The 20,339-nt window shown below is 48.4% G+C and overlaps 1 protein-coding gene across 1 annotated transcript in view; it reads left to right on the top strand.

Annotated features, from left to right (window-relative positions):
• The window catches only part of LOC135885744 (unconventional myosin-X-like), a 208,624-nt gene that overhangs the window by 17,678 nt on the left and 170,607 nt on the right, over positions 1-20,339 (top strand). Inside the window, exons 4-7 of the mRNA XM_065413650.1 lie at positions 5,660-5,847; positions 6,257-6,391; positions 15,011-15,135; positions 16,876-16,889. Coding sequence (XP_065269722.1) covers positions 5,660-5,847; positions 6,257-6,391; positions 15,011-15,135; positions 16,876-16,889 — 462 coding nt within the window. The remainder of the gene's footprint in view (positions 1-5,659; positions 5,848-6,256; positions 6,392-15,010; positions 15,136-16,875; positions 16,890-20,339) is intronic.

The raw sequence follows: 20,339 nt of genomic DNA, 5'->3' as shown, positions 1-20,339 counted from the left end.
TGCCCTGCACAGCTGTGTGCTGCTCCAGCCCCTGCTCTGGCTCTTTCCCAGAGCCCTGCCCCGCCTCCATCCCGCCCCTGCCCAGCCCCGCCCCTGCTCTGCCCCCACCCTGCCTCTTCCCGCCCCTGCCCAGCCCCACCCCCACTCCCCTGAGCTCTGCAGCAGGACGGGGGCTGCACTCACCGGTGGCGGGAGTGCAGTGCCAGCGACCCAGCCCCAGCCGCGCTGCTGGTGAATGCTGGGGGGTGGTTCCCCCCCGTTCCCCAAGCCAGCCCCACCCCCGCGGAGGCCTGGGGCCCGCTCCTTGCCTGCCCCCCCCCGCAGAGGCCTGGGGCCTGCACCCCCGCACCTCCCTGCAGAAGCCTGCCTCTCCCCCCCCCCCCCACGTGGGGGCTGCGTAGGGCCCCAGTATAGCTAGGGATGGCCCTGTCTGGATCCCCCCCTCACTAAGCCCCTCCACACTTGGATCCTGCCTTGCTGAGCCTGCCTGCCCGCACTTGGCACAGAGGGGCAGTGCCCTGCGGTGTTTCTGGGGCAGGCCCGGTCCTTGCGCTGTGTTAGGGTTGGGTGCAGCCTCACCGCTGAGTCCGTGTCCCGGGGGGAACTGCTCAGTGATCTCCCACCTCTGTGCAGCGAGTGGCTTGTGCTCCCCAATGCCATGCTGGAGCTTCCACATTTATTTGACAAATAACATTTGCAGAATTTTAAAATGCTGTGCACAGTATTTTTAATTTTTTGGTGCAGAATGCCCTCAGGAGTAACTTATCAACACCGAGTTTCATCTTCCATTTTGTTGCCAACTTACCCAGTTTTGTGAGATCAATCTGCAACTCTTTGCAGTCACCTTTGGACTTAACTACCTTGCGTAAATTTGTATCACCTGCAAATTTTGCTGCCTCACTATTTCACCCCTTTTTCCAGATAAAGAATATGTTCAACAGCACAGGTCCCAGTACAGATCTCTGGGGGACCCCACTATTTACCTCTGTCTATTCTGAAAACTGGCTATTTATTCCTGCCCTTTGTTTCCTATCTTCTAATCAGTTACTGATCCATGAGGACCTTCCTTCTTATCCCATGACTGCTTACTTTGCTTAAGAGCTTTTGGTAAGGGACCTTGTCAAAGGGGTTCTGAAAGTCCAGGTATACTATATGGACTGGATCAGCCTTCTCCACATGTTTATTGACACCCTCAAAGAATTCTAATAGGTTTCTTCATACCTCATTAATCTATTACATTAACATGTAACTTCCAAAAGGGGAACTACACAAAAATGAGGAAGCTAGTTAAATAGAAATTAAATGGAACAGTCACAAGGATGAAATGCCTAAAAACTGCATGGAGAATATTTAAAAATACTATAATAAAGTCTCAAAGTAAATGTATACCCTAAACAAAAACAGAACAAAACAGTAAGAGGACCAAAAAAATGCCACTGTGGCTAAACAGCAGGGTAAAAGAGGCATTTGGAAGCAAAAAGGCATCCTATTACAAATTGGAAGTCGAATCCTACTAAGGAAAATAGAAAGGAACATAAACTATGGCAAGTCAACTGTAAAACTATAAGGCAGGCCAAGAAAGAATTTGAAGAGCAACTAGCTAAAACCACAGAAACTTAACAGCAATTTTTTAAAGTCCATCAGAAGCAGGAAGCTGCCAACCAGTCAGTGGAGCCACTGGACAATTGAGGTGCTAAAGGAGCACCCAAAGAAGACAAAGTTGTTGCTGAGAAGCTAAAATAATTTTTTGCACCAGTCTTCACTGCAGAGGACGTGGGGGAGATCTCCATACCCAAGCCATTTTTTGTAGGTGACAGTTTGGAGGACCTGCCCCAGACTGAGGTGCCAGTAGAGGAGGTGTTGGAACAAATTGATAAATTAAACAGTATTTAAACTCATCACCCCAGAGTTCTGAAGGAACTCAAAGATGAAATTGCAGAACTGCTAACTCTGGCATGTAACCTGTTGCTTAAATCAGCCTCTATAGAAGATGATTGGAAGGTAACTAATATAATGCCGGATTTTTAAAAAAGGCTCCAGAGGCAATCCTGGCAATTACAGGCCAGTAAGCCTAACTTCTGTACCAGGCAGATTGGTTGAAACTTTAGTAAGGAACAAAATTATCAGACACATAGATAAACACAACATGCTGGGGAAGTGACAGCACTGCTATTACTCCCGGGGGCATTCTGCACCAAAAAATCAAAAATTCTATGCACAATATTTTAAAATTCTGCTAATTTTATTTGTTAAAATAATACTACATAATCACGCCAGTTACAATTATTTTGGTAATTTATTTCAAAATACCTGTCAGCAAGGATGCCTCTAACAATATGGACACACACACAAATTCCCCCAGGAGCAGAGAGTTAAAGAAACTCCAGTGAAAACCCAGTGCCTCTTTCTCTGCCCTCTAACCCTAAGCCCCAGCGCCCAAGTCCAAGGTGGCCAAACGCCTGGACTTGTTCAGATGTAAAGTGTACTCCACGGGGGGGCTCCAGCTCAGGATTGCCAACCAGCAGGCAATTCTGAGCCGGTATAACTTCAACTCCTGGAACTCGATGCTCAAGTTCAAGGAGCTTGTGCCAACTGAGTCCAGGGAGGAGTTTGGAGCCATAGTGGAGGAGGGCAAGGCAGTGGCATGGACCTCTTTTCAGGCCTCACTGTACACTATGTACTCGGTGGCATATACATTGTCCTCCAGTATCGCCACTTCTTCTGTGCTTGGTCCCAAATAACCTCAGACCACTGAGTCTGCCGCATGGTGGAAGAGGAATACTCTCTTCAGTTCTGCTCCTACCCTCCTTCCCACCTCCCTTCCCCGTCCCTCTTCAGGGACCCCTCACGAGCACCTCCTTATCCAGGAGGTGCAGGCGCTCCTCGCCATGGGAGCAGTGGAGGAGGTTCCTGAGGAGATGAGGGGCAAGGGATTCTACTCCTGATACTTCCTAATCCCAAAGGCCAAAGGGGGTCTCAGACCCAATTTAAATCTGTGCAGACTCAACAAGTTCATGGTAAAGTTGAAAGTTCCGCATGGTCTCCCTGGGCACCATTATCCCTTCCCTGGATCCAGGAGACTCGTATGCCGCCCTTGACATGAAAGACGTATACTTCCATATAGCGATTTGCCCCGCACACCTGCGCTTCCTATGCTTTGTGGTCAACCACAAGTATTACCAATTCCCTGCCCTACCATTTGGCCTCTCAACAGCCTCCCGGGTGTTCACCAAGTGCATGTTGGTCGTGGCTGCTTTCCTCTGTCACCAGCAGGTGCAGGTATACCCTACCTCATCGACTGGCTGCTCAGGGGCTGCACCAGGGCACAGGTGCAGTCCCAAATCCGCTTGGTCGGGTGCACGTTCGAGCGGCTGGGTCTCCTCCTCAACTTGGGGAAGTCGACCTTGGAACCGACCCAGAGAATAGAATTCATTGGGGCAGTGTTAGACTCGGTTCAGGCGCGAGCTCTTCTGCCAGAGACCCTATTCCGAGCCATCATGGACATAATTCAAAGCTTGTGGAAGTAAATCCATACAAACCCATCTCTGGTCTGTACAGTGCGACTGCCATGGACCTGTACAGACGGCATCACCTGGGTGAGCTGCCGCCCCATATCTTTGCCACTGCTAATGAGTGTTACTGCTGCTTGTGGAAGCGTCACGACAGCCAGTGTGTTCTGATCAGGTTAGAGACTAAACATACAGCTAACCCCCTGGTTGTATTACACTCCCCACTCCCGCACACACAACAGCAAGGGGTGCCCGAGTCCCCTCGGCCACATGGCTGCTTGCACTTACGTGACCCGGCACGCCAGGCTCCGGCTCAGACCGCTGCAGGCACGGCTCCCATCAGCCTGCTGCCTGGGGCGCAACAGCTTGAATTCAGTGGTCACAGTACCAGGGCAGGTCCTCACGTCCCTCCACTGGGGGCTCAACCCCCAAGTGGTGTGCAGAGGAGTCCCCTTCCACAACCCTTAGCCTTCCTTGTCTCTGGTTACAGATGCGTCGGCTCTGGGATGGGGGTAGCATCTGGGGGACCTCCAGACACAGGGCCTGTGGTCGCAGGACGAGCTCTCCCTACATAGCAACATCAAGGAGCTGAGGGCGGTGCTCCTTGCTTGCCAGGCCTTCCAGGCCCGACTGCAAGGCCAGTGCGCAGTGGTTCTAATGGACAACACCACCCCCGTGTTTTACATCCACAATCAGGGTGGAGCCCGTTCCTCTCCCCTATGCCCGGAGGCCCTCTGGCTCTGGGAGTTCTGCACAGCCCACTCCAGTCACCTGGAAGCATCCTATCTACCAGGAGTTCAGAACACGCTGGCGGACGGCCTCAGCAGGTCCTTCCACACACACGGGTGTCCATCCGGCTGGATGTCATACACCTCATTTTCCAAAGGTGGGGGTTTCCCCAGGTCAACCTGTTCGCCACCCGACGCAACAGGAAGTGCCCAATGTTCTGCTCCTTCCAGGGTCGCAGCCCAGGCTCCCTCACGGACGCATTCCTGCTACCCTGGAGAGGTCGCCTGCTCTACGCCTTTCCCCCGTTCCCTCTCATGCACAAGGTCCTGCTCAAGGTCCGCAGGGAGGGGGCAAAGGTAATTCTGATAGCTCCAGCATGGCATCGACAACATTGGTACACTATGCTACTGGAGCTGTCGGTGGATGCACCGGTCATGTTACCTCTCCTCCCCGACTTACTCACTCAGGACCACGGTCGCCTCCATCTCCTCACTATATGTTCCAGTCTATGCATCCGATGAAGTGGGCTGTAGCCCACGAAAGCTTATGCTCAAATAAATTTGTTAGTCTCTAAGGTGCCACAAGTACTCCTGTTCTTTTTGCGGATACAGACTAACAGGGCTGCGACTCTGAAACCTGTCACATATTACATGCAGCAGGGAGAAACCACGGATTGCTCTTGGGTTTACGTAACTCCTGGTGTCTGCAGTTTGTTGTTTGGCAGTGATGTGGAATGCTGTCCTCTGGTGGCAAAATATAGTACCACCAGCAGCACTGTGAGAAATTCATTGGTTACACCTGAGCTGAAGATGTGGATGTTTGGAATTGGGGGCGTGCAGCCCAAGATGAGAAACCACAATACAGGAAGAGCAAGAGGAATGCACAGAGGGCAAAGAGTTATGCAGGGATAGGGATGGCTGTGCTTGGGCTTTATTATTGATCTGCATGGATTGGGGACAGGGTGTGTCACTCTGGCATTATTGTTCTATGGGCTAGACAGGTCCAGGTAATGTTCACTCAGCACAGGATCAGGGTGGGGGAGTGGCAAAGGTTGTTCTAAATCACCTTTTGGTCTTGATTCCGTTTGCCAGGAGCAAGTGCAGTCAAAGCAGGTGCGTTCAGGGGAGGATCTGGCCCCATATTTTGAAATACTTTAAGTAAAAGCTTTACAAGCCAAACAAAAATATTTTGTTGCAGAGCAGTAAAATTGTAGCTCCTCCTCCCCCCACCCCTGACTTTGCAGCACCCCTCCCCTCAGGGTCTGTTTCCTCTCCTCCTCCCTGTATTGGGAGGCCATTGGCTTTGGCTCTGCGGCTTCTCTCAGGCTCACCCACTCCCACCATTAATCATCCCAGCGTCCTGGCTTGTCGGTGTCTTTTCTGGTACTTGATTTTCTCACTATATTTTGTTTTCGCCCTCAGACGAACATTGGTTCCATCTTGGCATCAGTAAATCCATACAAACCCATCTCTGGTCTGTACAGCGTGACTGCCATGGACCTGTACAGACGGCATCACCTGGGTGAGCTGCCGCCCCATATCTTTGCCACTGCTAATGAGTGTTACTGCTGCTTGTGGAAGCGTCATGACAGCCAGTGTGTTCTGATCAGGTTAGAGACTAAACATACAGCTAACCCCCTGGTTGTATTACACTCCCCACTCCCACCATCCTGTGTGCGATGGCACGTGTGTTCCTACCCCTTGTCTCTCCTACGCCTGCAGTAGTGGAGATGCCCCACATTTGGTCCTACAGACCACTTACATAAGAATGGCCATACTGGGTCAGACCAAAGGTCCATCCAGCCCAATATCCTGTCTACCGACAGTGACCAGTGCCAGGTGCCCCAGAGGGAGTGAACCTAACAGGCAATGATCTCTCTCCTGCCATCCATCTCCACCCTCTGACAAACAGAGGCTAGGGACACCATTCCTTACCCACTTATTCTCCATTCTCCCTGGGTGGGACAGTCACTTGCTCTGTTCTGGGTTTGTGAATGTATCATGTCTGTTCCTTAACAGCGGAGAAAGTGGAGCTGGAAAGACCGAGAGCACCAAGTTGTTGCTCAAATTCCTGTCAGCTATGAGCCAGAACTCTCTAGGGGGCCCTGCATCTGAGAAGAGCACTCACGTGGAGGAAGCCATCCTGGAAAGCAGGTACAGTTCATCTTCACGGGAGAGACAACCAGTGAGCAGTCAGGGACAGTGTCTGCAGGGGTAAGAAGGGCCCTGTATGGCTGGGGCAGCTGCGTGACCTTTATCACACAACAGCCCTTTCACCTCACTGAACAACTAACTTCTGGAAGGCATAGAATGATAGAATCATAGAGTTTGAGGCTAAAATTGACCATTAGATCATCTAGTCTGACCTTCTGTGTAGCACTAGCCATCACCCAGCACCCGCACACTAAACCCAACAATGGAAATGAGACCCACAGAGAATAGGAGGGACCAAGATGCACCAGCACTCCAGGCCCCTGCAATGGCAGGGGAATGATTAAATGAGCTATACACAGATAATCCTGGCAAGTGACATGCCGCAAAGTAAAGCGAATCTCCCCCCCCCCCCCCCAAGCTCATTGCTTATCTGACCTGGGGGAAAATTCTTTCCCAACCCCACATATGGCAATCAGTTAAATCCTGTGCATGTGAGCAAAAACCAGTCAGCTAAGCCCCTGAGGGAGAATGCTCGGTGCCACCTCAGAGCCCTGGCCCTCCCCATCCAGTGTCCCATCTCCAGCCATGGCTGCTCCTGATAGTTCATAGGAAAGAGATTAAAAAACCTGCCAGATTACATTGGTGATGGGGGTGGGGTGGGAGGAGGAATCCCTTCCTGTCCCTGAAGGTGGCCAGCTGAAACCTGAGCGCCAAACTCTGAAGCATGAACATTCAGGTACCACAGTGATGAGCGCTGTATAAGAACCTGAATAGAAAAGAATGGAACTTCGCAGCTGGTATTGGCACATCTAAACAGTGATGGTATTAAGCAGGGACAATGTAAGAAACACACACCCTGGAAGTCCAGGCCCCTTGTAAAGGGCCAGTACAGTGGCTGCTTCCCAAATAGCCCTTTGTAGTTCTGTGGGCCTGTGGCACTTCAGTACTGTTTTCTTCCATGCCTGCCCTTATGCATGAAACACCCTCCCCTCCCCCCCGAACTAATCTGTAAAACTAGTACCCTGTCCTCAGACCCACCTCTGTCATGGGGCCTATGGTAAATTGCCAAATGGTAATGGCTGGGCAGGTGGCTAGCAGGGATAACTGACATCACTCAGACCCTGAGTCTGTTTGTCTTTTAAATCTTTTAACTGTGCCTGCAGTGAGTCTGTGTAATGTTCTGTCCCTTTTGCTGCTACCCTCTTCTTGCTTCCTCTGTGACCTCAATTTGTTACAGATACTTGTTGTTTGTCTTTAAATAGATTGTAAGCTGTTTGGGACAGGGAGTGTTTCTTGTTACTTGTGCAGTGCCTGGCATAATGTGCATCCATCCTAGGCCTTTGGGAGAAATTGCAATATGAATAGTAAGACTAATATATAATCATTAGATTCCCCACTCTGGGTTCCATGCTACTGCATGAGATCAAGGTGGGAGCTCTCTATTCTCCTTGGAGGTATAAGCAGAGGAATATCGAGGAGTAGGGAAGTATGATTACCACTGTTTACAGCATTGGTGAGACTGTTACTGGATATTACGTCCCGTTGTGGTGTGCAGACTTTAAAAAGAATGTTGACAAATTTGAGAGGACTCAGAGAAGAGCTACAGGAATGATTCAAGATCTGGAAAATTTGCCTTGTACTGAAAGGCTTAATATGTTTTGTTTATCCAATAGAAGGTTAAGAGGTGACTTGATCATGGCCTATAAGATTTCTGATGACTGAGGGCGCTTTAACGTGGCCAACAAATGCATAACAAGATCTAGTGTCTGAAAGTGGAGCTAGACAAAGTCAGATTAGAAATAAGGAACACATCTCTGACAAGGAGGGTTATTAACGACGGGAACAACTTATTCAGGGTGTGGTAGATTCTCCATCACTTGGTCTTTAAACCAAGCCTGGGTATCTCTTTCTAAAAGACACACTGTAGCTCAACCAGAAGCAGAGCTGTCCCTAGGGTAGGGCGAATCGGGGCGGTCACCCTGGGCCCCGCGCTTTGGGCGGCCCCGTGGCGGCCGCCCCAGATCACTGTACCCTAGGGATGGCTCTGTGTGCATGTCGTGCGGGGGGTGCGAGGCCAGCCTGGGGGGGCGGGGTTAGCGTGCGCGGGGCCAGACTGGCCCAGGCGGTTAGCCGGGGACCTGGCGCTGGCAGCGGGGGTCAGGTCCACACTAACCGGTGGGAAACAGTAGCAGCGACCCCAGCCTGCCCCGCCAGCTCCTGGTGTCGCTTGGGGGAGGGGGCGGAAGCAGGAAAGAGACGGGGCAGGGTGGGAAGAGGCGGGGCGGGGGCTTGGGGGAAGGGGTGGAGTGGGGGTGGGATTGTCCTGGTCCCCCTACCCCCCACCCCAGGGACAGCCCTGACCAGAAGTAATGGGTTCAGTGCAGGAATCCTCGGTGAGGTTTTGTGACCTGTATTATGCAGGAGGTCAGACTAAATTATCATAATGGTCCCTTATGGCCTTAAAAATCTGAGTCTCCTGTTAGTGGTTCCTTTACTTCTCCCTGGTAGCCAGTTAGAACGAGCCCCAGACAAGATATGATGGGAACAGTCCTCAGCTGTCCTGAGCTCCATGCTATATGGTGAATCTGCCACAGACCTATGCAGACCCCTCTACTGTGGTGAACTGTCTCCCCATATCTTTGCTATTGATGGGGACAGAGGAAAAGGTGGTTCTAAGTCACTTTTGTGCTTCCTGTGATCCTGGGGCTTGGCTGGGAGCTGATCCAGTCTCCAGCTCAAATTAAATCAGTTACCGGGCTTCTCTAACCTGTGCCAGCTAGAATGCCCTCTAGGGACCCTTTTCCTGATTGAGCATCAGTGTTGTGTGAGGCATTCTAGCTCTACCCTAGTCTGCAGAAGAGAAGAATGAGGGAGGATTTGATAGCTGCTTTCAACTACCTGAAGGGGGGTTCCAAAGAGGATGGCTCTAGACTGGTCTCAGTGGTACCAGATGACAGAACAAGGAGTAATGGTCTCAAGTTGCAGTGGGGGAGGTCTAGGTTGGATATTAGGAAAAACTTTTTCACTAGGAGTGTGGTGAAGCACTGGAATGGATTACCTAGGGAGGTGGTGGAATCTCCTTCCTTCGAGGTTTTTAAGGTCAGGCTTGACAAAGCCCTGGCTGGGATGATTTAGTTGGGGATTGGTCCTGCTTTGAGCAGGGGGTTGGACTAGATGACCTCCTGAGGTCCCTTCCAACCCTGATATTCTATGATTCTATTATTCTACCCTCTCTAGCCTCCAAATGGCTGTCATACCCCCTCTGCCTGAGGCCTACAGGGCTGGGGAATTCTCAGCAGCGCCCAGAAAACCGCTTTAAGGTCACTTTTTATGCTACTCCAGTGGCACCGAATGACCTTAGTGGGGCTGAGGAACTGGGCTAATGTATACAGAAAGCCAGCAATGCTATTGTTACATTTCAGCTCAGACTTGCTCATAATATTAAAGGCTCTCCTGTGTGGTGTAATGTTATCGTAATCTTGTTTACTTGCTTTTTGTGAAAGTTCATGCTTCGTATTTTTCTCAGAAATCCAGTCTCTGAAAACTCTCTTAGTTTCAGTGGTGTTCTTGTTTGTCGTGTCCCCTTATTTTATCTTCTTCATTAGAAATGTTAACGTATCTCTCACATTTCCGTCTTGCTTGCTTGGTCTCTTCAGGAGACTTGATTTCCAAGACAGAGAAAATGTATGAAAATATTTGTACTTGTTTATTGAAACTTCAGCAAGTTTTGAGATTTTTATGTGAAGATGCTTCTTTGTTAAACTGATATCCTTCCTCCGTGAAAGAAAGCTAGTGCTAGAAGGATTTTGAAAGGTGCATAAAACAGGTTGTTGATGTTTTCTCTAATATTTATTTTATTTTCCCAGGGGTTCTACTCCATCTTCATCCTCCTCGATCTCTCTGCTCCTTTTGACACTGTTGATCATACCCTCCTTCGTGACATTTTGTCCTCCCTTGGCTTTTGCGACTCCGTCCTCTCCTGGTTCTCCTCCTACTTCACTGGCTGCACCTTCAGCATCTCTTTCGGTGGGTCCTCTTCCTTCCCTCTCCCACTGTTCGTGGGGTCCCACAGTGCTCTGTCCTTGGCCCTACTCCTTTCTGCTCCCTTTACCCTTCTCTCTGGGTGACCTCATCTGCTCCCATGGCTTCAGCTCTCATCTCTAAGTTAATGTGTCACAGATCTACCTCTCCATTCCTGATCTGTCTCCTTCAGTCAGTCCCATATCTCTGTCTGTTTCTCTGACATCTTCTCCTGGATACTTCTCACTGTCCACTTTTTAATATGGCCAAAGCCAAACTCCTGATCTTTCCTCTGAAACCGTCCTCACTCCCGCTGTTTTCTGTCACTGTTGACAATACAACTGTCCTCTCTGCCATTCAGGTCTGTAATCTGGGAGTCATCTTTGACTGCGCTCTTTTTACCTCTTACATCCAGCCTATGTCTAAATTCTGCAGCTGCTTCCTTTACAACATTTCCAAAATCCAATTTTTTCTTTCTCTCCATATAGCTAAAACTCTGGTTCCAGACCCTTCTCATCTGCTGTCTTTACTACTGCTGCCTTCTCTGCTCAGGCCTGCCTGTCATCCATCTCTGGTGCCTTCAAAATGAAGCATCTAAGATCATCCTTCTAGCCTGTCACTCTGTCACCCTCACCCCTTTGAATTCCTGCCCTGCACAGGGTTCCTGTTCTCCACTGCATCAAATGCAAACACCGTCAGGGCCCTTCACAACTCTGTTCCACATACATATCTGTGGTTGTCTCTCACTGTGTTGCCTCCCCCATTCTCTCTGCTTCACTAATAATGGCAGCCTTAAATGCCTATTTGTTCATTCTCCCACAAATGCCTCTGCACCTTTTTCCATGCTGCCCCTTATGCATGGAATGCCTCACTGAGCTAAACTGTATAGCCACTCCCCTCTGCTCCTTCAAATCCTTCCTCCAGATCCACTTCTCCCATAGTCCCTGCTAGAAATCAGCTCTTCAGTGAGCGCTTGGGGCTGCTGCAGTTGGAGAGAGCTGATTTGATTTAATTACTATTATTATTTAAATTCAGATTATTTAGAACCACCAGGAATTGTCAAATTGGTAGTTAACCTACACGATGTAACTGTGGTAACCATGTGACCTTATTATCCTCACCCATGTCCCCCCTTCCCCTTCTGTTTGTCATGGCCATTTTGTTTCAGATTAGACCCTGATCCTGCAAATATGTATGTGTGTAATATTGTGCATGTGCGGTGTCGATGAACCAGTGGGACTACTTGTGTGTAAAGTTACTCATGTGTAAGTGTTAGCAGGATCAGGACTTAGATAGTAAGCTGTCTGGGGCAGGGACCAAACTTCCTGGTGTGTTTGTGCAGCTCCCAGCACAGAGGAACCTGGTCCTCCATGGGCTGTCTGGGTGCTATTGCAGTACAAATAATTTCATTTTTGCCTTTGTTTAAAGACTGTTTTTCGAAGGATAAAGTATAAAGATAGGGCTTGAGATTCTGTAAAGCTTTCCCTGCATTTCAGTGTCACTCCCTTCACATAGCTAACCTTGTCCAAAGTCAAGACAACCTGCTGTTTTCTGCAAACTCCAGCAGTATTTGATCTCAAATAACATTGTAGGTCATAATTATTTTTTAACTTTTTCATAATCCTGGACCTGCTTGTCTCTGAAACTGCACAGATGAGACTATGGGCATCATCCACACATTCAAAAAAATATTTCTTAGAGTGATAATGCAATCCTTTCTTTGTTAAAAATCACAATGAGTTTTAGTGTTAAATATAAACTTTTACAGAGCATTCCTGCAATGTGGCCTTGACTTTTTCTTTGTGTTTTGTTTTCCCCAGTGGACTTTTAATCTTTGTATTGGTTAAACCACTGGCTCTCAACCTTTCCAGACTTCTGTACCCCTTTGAGAAGTCTGATTTGTCTTGTGTACCCCCAAGTTTCACTGCACTTGAAAAGTACTTGCTTACAAAATCAGACATAAAAATACAAGTGTGTCACAGCACACTATTACTGAAAGTTGCTTACTTTTTCATTTTTACCATGGAATATAAATACTGTACTTACATTTAAGTGTATAGTATATAGAACAGTATAAACAAGTCATTGTCTGTATGACATTTTAGTTTGTACTGACTTCACTAGTGCTTTCTATGTAGCATGTTGTAAAACTAGGCAAATATCTAGATGAGTTGATGTACCTGCTGAAAGACCTCTGCATACCCCAAGGGTACATGTACCCCTGGTTGAGAACCACTGGGTTAAACTATTAAATGGAATATTTCTAATCCTGCTCCCAATTTGCCTGTTTGAATGAAACTGGCTTTTTCCTCTTGAAGTGTAATTGATATTGTTCTGCTGAGCAAGAATCAAAGTCTCTAAGCAGCTCACTGCAGTTATAACCCAACATTGTCTTGCCAGTTTGAACCAGCTGAGGCTGATCAGGAAAGCTGGTTTTTAAAACAAGACAAGTTTTTTTTTATTTCATGATCAGACTGAAGGTTTAAGCCTTGAATCCAGTTGGGAGCATATTCTTCCTGAGTTGGCATAGTGCTCTCAGCATGAGGTTTGAAATACATAGGGAGTATAGGAGTACTTGTGGCACCTTAGAGACTATGTTTTCCTCCATGCTTGGAAAGCACTCAGTATAATTGGGACTCGATTCCAATTGTAAATAACAGCATAAATGTTCTAGAACCACTGGTTCATATTCCAGCATGGCCATCTCAGTCATTGATCTGTACAAAGCAAATTAATTTAGCATATATATTTCTCGCTTCGTGATTGTTTGAAAACATGTAACGTTCTCCACCTCACGGTGTTGTAGTTATGCCGTCCCATTTTCAGATGAGGAAGTTGTGGCAAAGAAGTGGCTTGCCCAAGGCCGCAGACAGGGGTAGTGTGAGAACAAGGGTTGGGACTAGTCCCACTAGATCCAGGGATGGGCAAACTTTTTGGCCTGAGGGCCACATCTCTATATGGAAATTGTATGGAGGGCCAGCTGGGGCAGGGGATTGGGGCACATGGGGGGGATGAGGGCTCCGGCTGGGGGTGCAGGCTCTGGGGTAGGGCTGGGGATGAGGGATTTGAGGTGCAGGAGGGTGCTCTGGGCTGGGATGGAGGGGTTTGGAAGGCGGGAGGGGGCTCTCGGCTGGGGCAGGGGTTTGGGGCGCATGGGGGGGTTGAGGGCTCCGGCTGGGGGTGCAGACTCTGGGGTAGGGCTGGGGATGAGGGGTTTGGGGTGCAGGAGGGTGCTCTGGGCTGGGATGGAGGGGTTTGGAAGGCGGGAGGGGACTCTCGGCTGGGGCAGGGGATTGGGGCACATGGGAGGGATGAGGGCTCCGGATGGGGGTGCAGACTGTGGGGTAGGGCTGGGGATGAGGGGTTTGGAGTGCAGGAGGGTGCTCTGGGCTGGGATGGAGGGGTTTGGAAGGCGGGAGGGGCCTCTCGGCTGGGGCAGGGGGTTGGGGCGCATGGGGGGGGTGAGGCTCTGGCTGGGGGTGCAGACTCTGAGGTGGGGCTGGGGGTGAGGGGTTTGGGGTGCAGGAGGGTGCTCTGGGCTAGGATCAAAGGGTTTGGAGGGTGATCAGGGATGGGGCAGGGGGTTGAGGCCCGGGGTTGGGGGGGGCTTAGGGGTGCAGGGTCCGGGCGGCGCTTACCTGAAGCGGCTCCTGGAAACAGTGGCCCGTCCCCTCTCCGGAGGCAGGGCCACGCTGCTCTGCATGCTGCCCTGTCCACAGGCACCGCACCTGCAGCTCCCATTGGCCGCGGTTCCCGGCCAATGGGAGCTGCAGAGCCGTCGCTTGGGGCGGGGGCAGCGAGCGGAGTCCCCTGGCTGCTCCTGTTTCTGGGAGCCCTGCGGACCTGCTGCACACGCGGAGCAAGGCAAGCCCCCAACCCTGCTCCCCGGCTGGAGCACCAGAGCAGGGAAAGCTCCCAACCCAGCTCCCCGCCAGGAGCTCGAGGGCCAGATTAAAAGGTCCAATGGGCCGGATGCAGCCCATGGGCCGTAGTTTGTCCACCCCTGCACTAGTCCACCTGAGTCCCTGCAGGTTGGTGTGTGTGGATCTTCAGCCTGAAACCTTAACAACTGAGGCTTTTCCATGCTGAATGGACATTAAAGATCCCAGGGCAGTTTTCTTAAAACAGGGGTTTGCCCCAAACTTTGGTGACCTTTCTGAAAATCTTGGGCAACAAGAGCCCAGTTTACCTCTCCTGCATAGTGTTGTATTGTGCATCCTATTAACAAATTATTGTCCTGGCTCCTCTGGCTTCCAACAGCAATAAAGGCATAGCCAGGAGGGTGACTTGTTTTGAATGTGAGATGGGCCCAAACAGTGCTAGTGCTGATTGCCCGCATGAACCTGAGTCTGATTTAACTAATCCCGATCCCAGTGTTTAACACCTATTTAGTAGTGTGTTATAGCTGCCTCTTGCCAACACCGCCAGCCTCTCCCCTCCAGCTCTGCCTCGCTTATTTTACCTGCAGTTTTCTCCAGTCTGTGTTATGGTGAATGTAATACTGAGATGGCAGAATGCACCTGCTGCAAAGCTAATCCTGCCTGAGTCACACTGGTGTTGGTGCTGCTGTTCAGGTCCACGATTGTCTTCCTTCCCCAGCCCTATCCTGGAGGCCTTCGGAAACGCCAAGACAGTTTATAACAACAACTCCAGCCGCTTTGGCAAGTTCATCCAGCTGCACTTCTCCCATCATGGACATATCCAGGGAGGGCGAGTCACCGATTGTATCCTTTCCTCTTGCCGCCTCTGCCCCTTCCTGCTCCAACACACACATCAAAGAGGGGAGGAGCCTGTGGAGGCTGAAAATGGGTGGGCAAATTTCCCTGTAATGGTGTGATTTTCTTTGTATCTTACTTAGAACAGGTAAGGCCATGTCTACTCTGTGAGCCCTGAGGAGTTTGCACTACTTTATCCTTCCCTGCATCTATAGATCCCTTAATATCTATGCATGAGATGGGAACCAAGTTTAGGTTCCTATCCCAAAATATCATGAATACTTTAATCCATAGAAGTTTGTAAGAGCAGGCCTGTTATATCATTTAGTTCATGCTGCTCCCTTGGAAAACAACAAAGGATTGTTCCCTTTTGTGTATGTTCTCTTGGGAGCTGCGGTCAAAAGCCAAGCCCAGGCTGGGAGTTAAGAAGACATTATCCTCCGTGTCCCAGTTGCACTCAGATATAAGGAACAATGGCAGCTGTAGGGAGCCAGTTGCAGCTCCCTAATAGAAGAGCTGCCCGGTGCTAGTGCACAGGGGCAACCCTAAGATATGCTGGGGGAGGATTGAGCAGAGTCGAGGTCTGCTCCTGCGCAATCCCCACTGCTGGAGTGGCTTTGACACGTCCCCTCCCCTTTCCCTTCACACTGGGTTTGGGAGTGGGCAGCTGGGGTAGAAGGCAGCTGGACATCAGCAGAGAGTTATTTTACGTGGTGAGTGCTCCACAGGCCATCTCTGGCTGCTTTAAAGCACTTTGTGCAGCGTACATGGCGCACAGAGGCCCTGACAGACTGGAGGATCTGGCCCACAGAGTCAGGTGGCAGCCAAGTTAGTGACTTATTGTGGGGGAAATTTTGGCTTGAGTGACTTGCCCAAGGCCAACCTTGGGTGCCTAAAGGTAAGAGACCTAAATAAGTGACTTGATTTTCAAAGATGCTGAGCACTGCAAATCCCACTAACTTCCAGGGGAGCAGCAGGTGCTTAGGACCATTGAAAGTAATTCTCCCTTGTCCAATGCAGTTGCTGGTGCTGTTTTCAAAAAAGAAAAGAAAAAACAATTGGGACAGAGTGACAGCTCAGCCTCTCCTCTGCTCTTCTCTCCTCTCCCACTTTCTGCAGGTAAAGGCTCCTCCATCTCAAATAGAAGTTGGGGCAAAAATCACTAGGGAAGTTTTCTGGCCTGTGTTATGTAGGAGGTCAGGCTAGATTATTATAATGCGTCACTTCTGGCCTTAAAAACTATGAAGCTCTAGCTTCTGTGAACCTCACTGGATACCCTGGGCTTGACCTCTGCCTCTCCTGGGGTACTCTGCCCTGCCCCAGGCCCTGTGCTGGGCCTGACCTCGCTTCCACTCGCTCTCTTAAATCTCTTGTTCTGAAAGTAATGCTCATGGCCATTCAGTGCCTCTTTCCTATAGCCTGAGGCCTGGTCTACATATAAAACATAGGTTGACCTAGCTAAGTTGCGTAGGGGTGTGAAAAATTCCCTGGGAGACATAGTTGTTGACATAAGCCCCAGTGTAGACAGCACTATGTATGGAAGAGTTCGTCAGTTGACCAAGCTAACACCTTTCGGAGAGGTGGATGTACTACAGTGACAGAAGAACCCCATCCAACACTGTAGTAAGTGTCTACGCTACATCGGCACTGGATTAATTCTCATGGCGCTTGGAAATTCTTTGGCAGTCACCGGAAAATCAGATTGTGAGGTCACTTGAATGCTGTTTTCCCCCTTAACCTGAAGCTCAGATTTATTGGAGAAGGTGAGTAGTTTGTTTCTGGGGGTGCATCTCCCCACCCTCCCTCAGTCTTGTGAGCCCCTCCATTCCCTCTCTCCCCCCTGAGGCAGTGTCCAAGCAGGGCTGCCCCTTCTCGGTTAGACGGTGCTAACTCTGTGTCCAGTCACTGCAGTGAAGGCATCACATCTCCAGGATATTGTTGATAATGTTCTCTTTCCGGTCATTCCAAATGAGTACCAATGACACAGGAGGAAGGATGTTTGTTCCTGGAGAGCTTTGTTTTAATGCTCTGCTTCAGAGAAAGGGCCTTTCAAACTCTTCCCTTGTTGCCTGGCTAACCTTGCAGCCTGGGGGCCGTGAGGTCAGGCCATGGCATTTAGTGGCTCCGGTTCCTTCAGTGCCATTTCCTTAAAGGGATTTTACCCTCTTCCTAAATAATCTGTACGCTGCAGTGACTGTGATTTTGGAGGGCGTGTGGATTAGGCACTTTACTGTAGTTAGACCAGGAGCAGCTGCTGCTGCTATGAGGCTCATTCCTTCCAAGCGTGTGCAGACTCTACCAGTAGGTTCTCCGAAATGGCGCCATGTCAAAATGTGTCCACCATCTGGTCGAGTGATCTATGGTTGCCTATTTTGGTAGGTATGGCAAGACCCTCCCCTACCTTTTTGCCCCTTGTTTTTCATCCCAGAGTAAGGAAGGCATGTTTTGACTAATATAGTCACTACTAGCTTTTCAAAGGGCACATTTTGATGGGTGTACTTAGCCAGGGAGATTCAGTTGCCAATGGTCCTTGTTTAAATACCCTTTGAAGTTAGGAAAGTACATGGAACACATTTGTGCTGTTGCATTATTTATTGCACTAAAACATTATGCTGTGGGTCAGTTAAGGATGGCTTATATGTAACCTGCCTAATACACAGTCCCAACAAAAAGGAAATTAAAAGGTAAGGCAACCAACAGCACATGTCCTCTAGTCCCCCATCCTGGGAGAGACCCAACTCATCACTAGCATGGCCTTAATACACATCTACAATGCTCCACAACCTTAAACTTTGCCCCAACAGGAATGCCAGCCTTTCAGTACCTCCTTCTACAAATTCCACCCTCACCTCTATCCCAAAGAACCTTGACCCCTTCTCATCCTTTCTCCATAGTTTTGTAAAGGGAAATCAGGCCTTACCAACCAATTTCAATTATTTGGGGGGCAGGGGAAGTCATCAAACGTGGACATGGGTGATCCATTGGATATAGTGTACTTAGGGGTTCAGAAAGCCTTTGACAAGGTCCCTCATCAAAGGCTCTTAAGCAAAGTAAGCTGTCATGGGATAAGAGGGAAGGTCCTCTTATGAATCAGTAACTGGTTAAAAGATAGGAAACAAAGAGTAGGAATAAATGGTCAGTTTTCAGAATGGAGAGAGGTAAATAGTGGTGTCACCCAGGGGTCTGTACTGGGACCAGTGCTGTACAACACAGTCATAACTGATCTGGAAAAAGGGATAAACAGTGAGGTGGCAAAATTTGCAGATGATACAAAATTACTCAAGATAGTTAAGTCCAAAGCTGACTGCAAAGAGTTACAAAGGGATCTCACAAAACTGAGTGACTGAGCAACAAAATGGCAGATGAAATTCAGTGTTGATAAATGCAAAGTAATGCACTCTGGAAAACATACTTTCAACTATACATGTACAATGATGGGGTCTAAATTAGCTATTACCACTCAAGAAAGAGATCTTAGAGTCATTGTGGATAGTTCCCTGAAAACATCTGCAAAATGTGTAGCAGCAGTCCAAAAAGCTAACAATGTTAGGAACCAGTAGGGAAGGGATAGCTAATAAGACAATAAATATCAAAATGCCACTATATAAATTCATGGTAAGCCCATACCTTAAATACTGCATCCAGTTCTGGTTGCCCCATCTCAAAAAAGACATATTAGAATTGGCAAAGGTAAGAAGAGCAACAGAAATGATTAGGGGTATGGAACAGCTTTTATATGAGGAGAGATTAATAAGACTGGGACTTTTCAGCTTGGAAAAGAGATGATTTAGAGGAGATATGATAGTGGTTTATAAAAGGTTGACTGGTTTGGAAAAAATGACGATGGAAATGTTATTTACACCTTCACATAACACAAGAACCAGGAGTCACCCGATTAAATTAATAGGCAGGAGGTTTAAATCAAACAAAATAAGTATTTCTTCACACAACGCACAGTCAACCTGTGGAACTCCTTGCCAGAGGATGTTGTGAAGGTCAAAACTATAACAGAGTTCAAAAAAGAACTAGATAAGTTCACCATGCTCTGGGCATCTGTAGCCTCTGTTTGCCAGAAGCTGGGAATGGGCAACAGGATGCATCACAGAATATCAGGGTTGGAAGGAACCTCAAGAGGTCATCTAGTCCAACCCCCTGCTCAAAGCATGACCAATCCCCAGACAGATTTTTGCCCCAGATCCCCAAATGGCCCCCTCAAAGATTGAACTCACATTTAGCAGGCCAATGCTCAAACCACTGAGCTATCCCTCCCCTGTTGATGATTGCCTGTTCTGTTCATTCCCTCTGAAGCTTTGGCCTGTGCCAGAAGACAGGATACTGGGCTAGATAGACCATTGGTCTGACACCGTATGGCTGTACTTATGTTCTTAGGCACGTGCTCATATTTGGGGAAAACTGATCTCACAGAAATCCTTGTATTCATCAAAGTAGCCATTCCTTTGTTGAAAATCTTCTTCAGTGTAACATGAATGACTGTGACATGCAAAACATGTTCCCTGTGCTCCATATTAATGCTCTGCTTCAGCTGTAGGGGATGTTACAGGTGGGCTATGGCAAAAGGCACGTTGTATTCTTCTCCTAAACTGTTCAACAAGGCATCTGCATACTGCACTAGAGAATGGACGTTACAACATTTTCTCCATTGGCTAAATGCAGCACAGAAAGCTTGTTATGATAAATGATGCTAATTTCTTTTGTTAATTAACAAATAATATAATTCTAAGGAGACCCTGATATTCTTACTAGGTACACGTTTGTGATTTTATACAGTCTGTAGTTTTCAAATTAATGGTGCCTGAAAAACCGTGAGATTCTTTAGAGATACTTGTTTTCATGAGTTTCTTTCTTTAAAACCAATTTTTAACTGATTAGTACTTAAACTAATTAACAGCTTTTTTTTTAAATCCTCAGAAAATTCAAGTTTTCTCAGAGATCATATGCTCAAAATTTGGGGTGGATACACTGTTTTGTCTTTAAAAAACAACAACAAAAAGGAGTTTGAACCCCCATTGTAAATGCAAAATAGAACCCAATTTGAACTGACATCACTACTTCTCTTTCATAATAAGTTAGTCAGGAAAACTTTATCATAAGTAATGTCCAATATAAATGTAAAAAATAAAAGTATCTCAACTTATTGTTTGTGGTAATGCCCATAATATGGTTTGGTACTTTCCATACATACTGTAATGGAC

The sequence above is a fragment of the Emys orbicularis genome, chromosome 11 (genome assembly GCF_028017835.1).
Source record: "Emys orbicularis isolate rEmyOrb1 chromosome 11, rEmyOrb1.hap1, whole genome shotgun sequence".
In the NCBI taxonomy this organism is placed as follows: Eukaryota; Metazoa; Chordata; order Testudines; family Emydidae; genus Emys; species Emys orbicularis.
The sequence above is the reverse complement of the archived record's forward strand: the minus strand, read 5'-3'. Positions and strand labels throughout refer to the sequence as shown.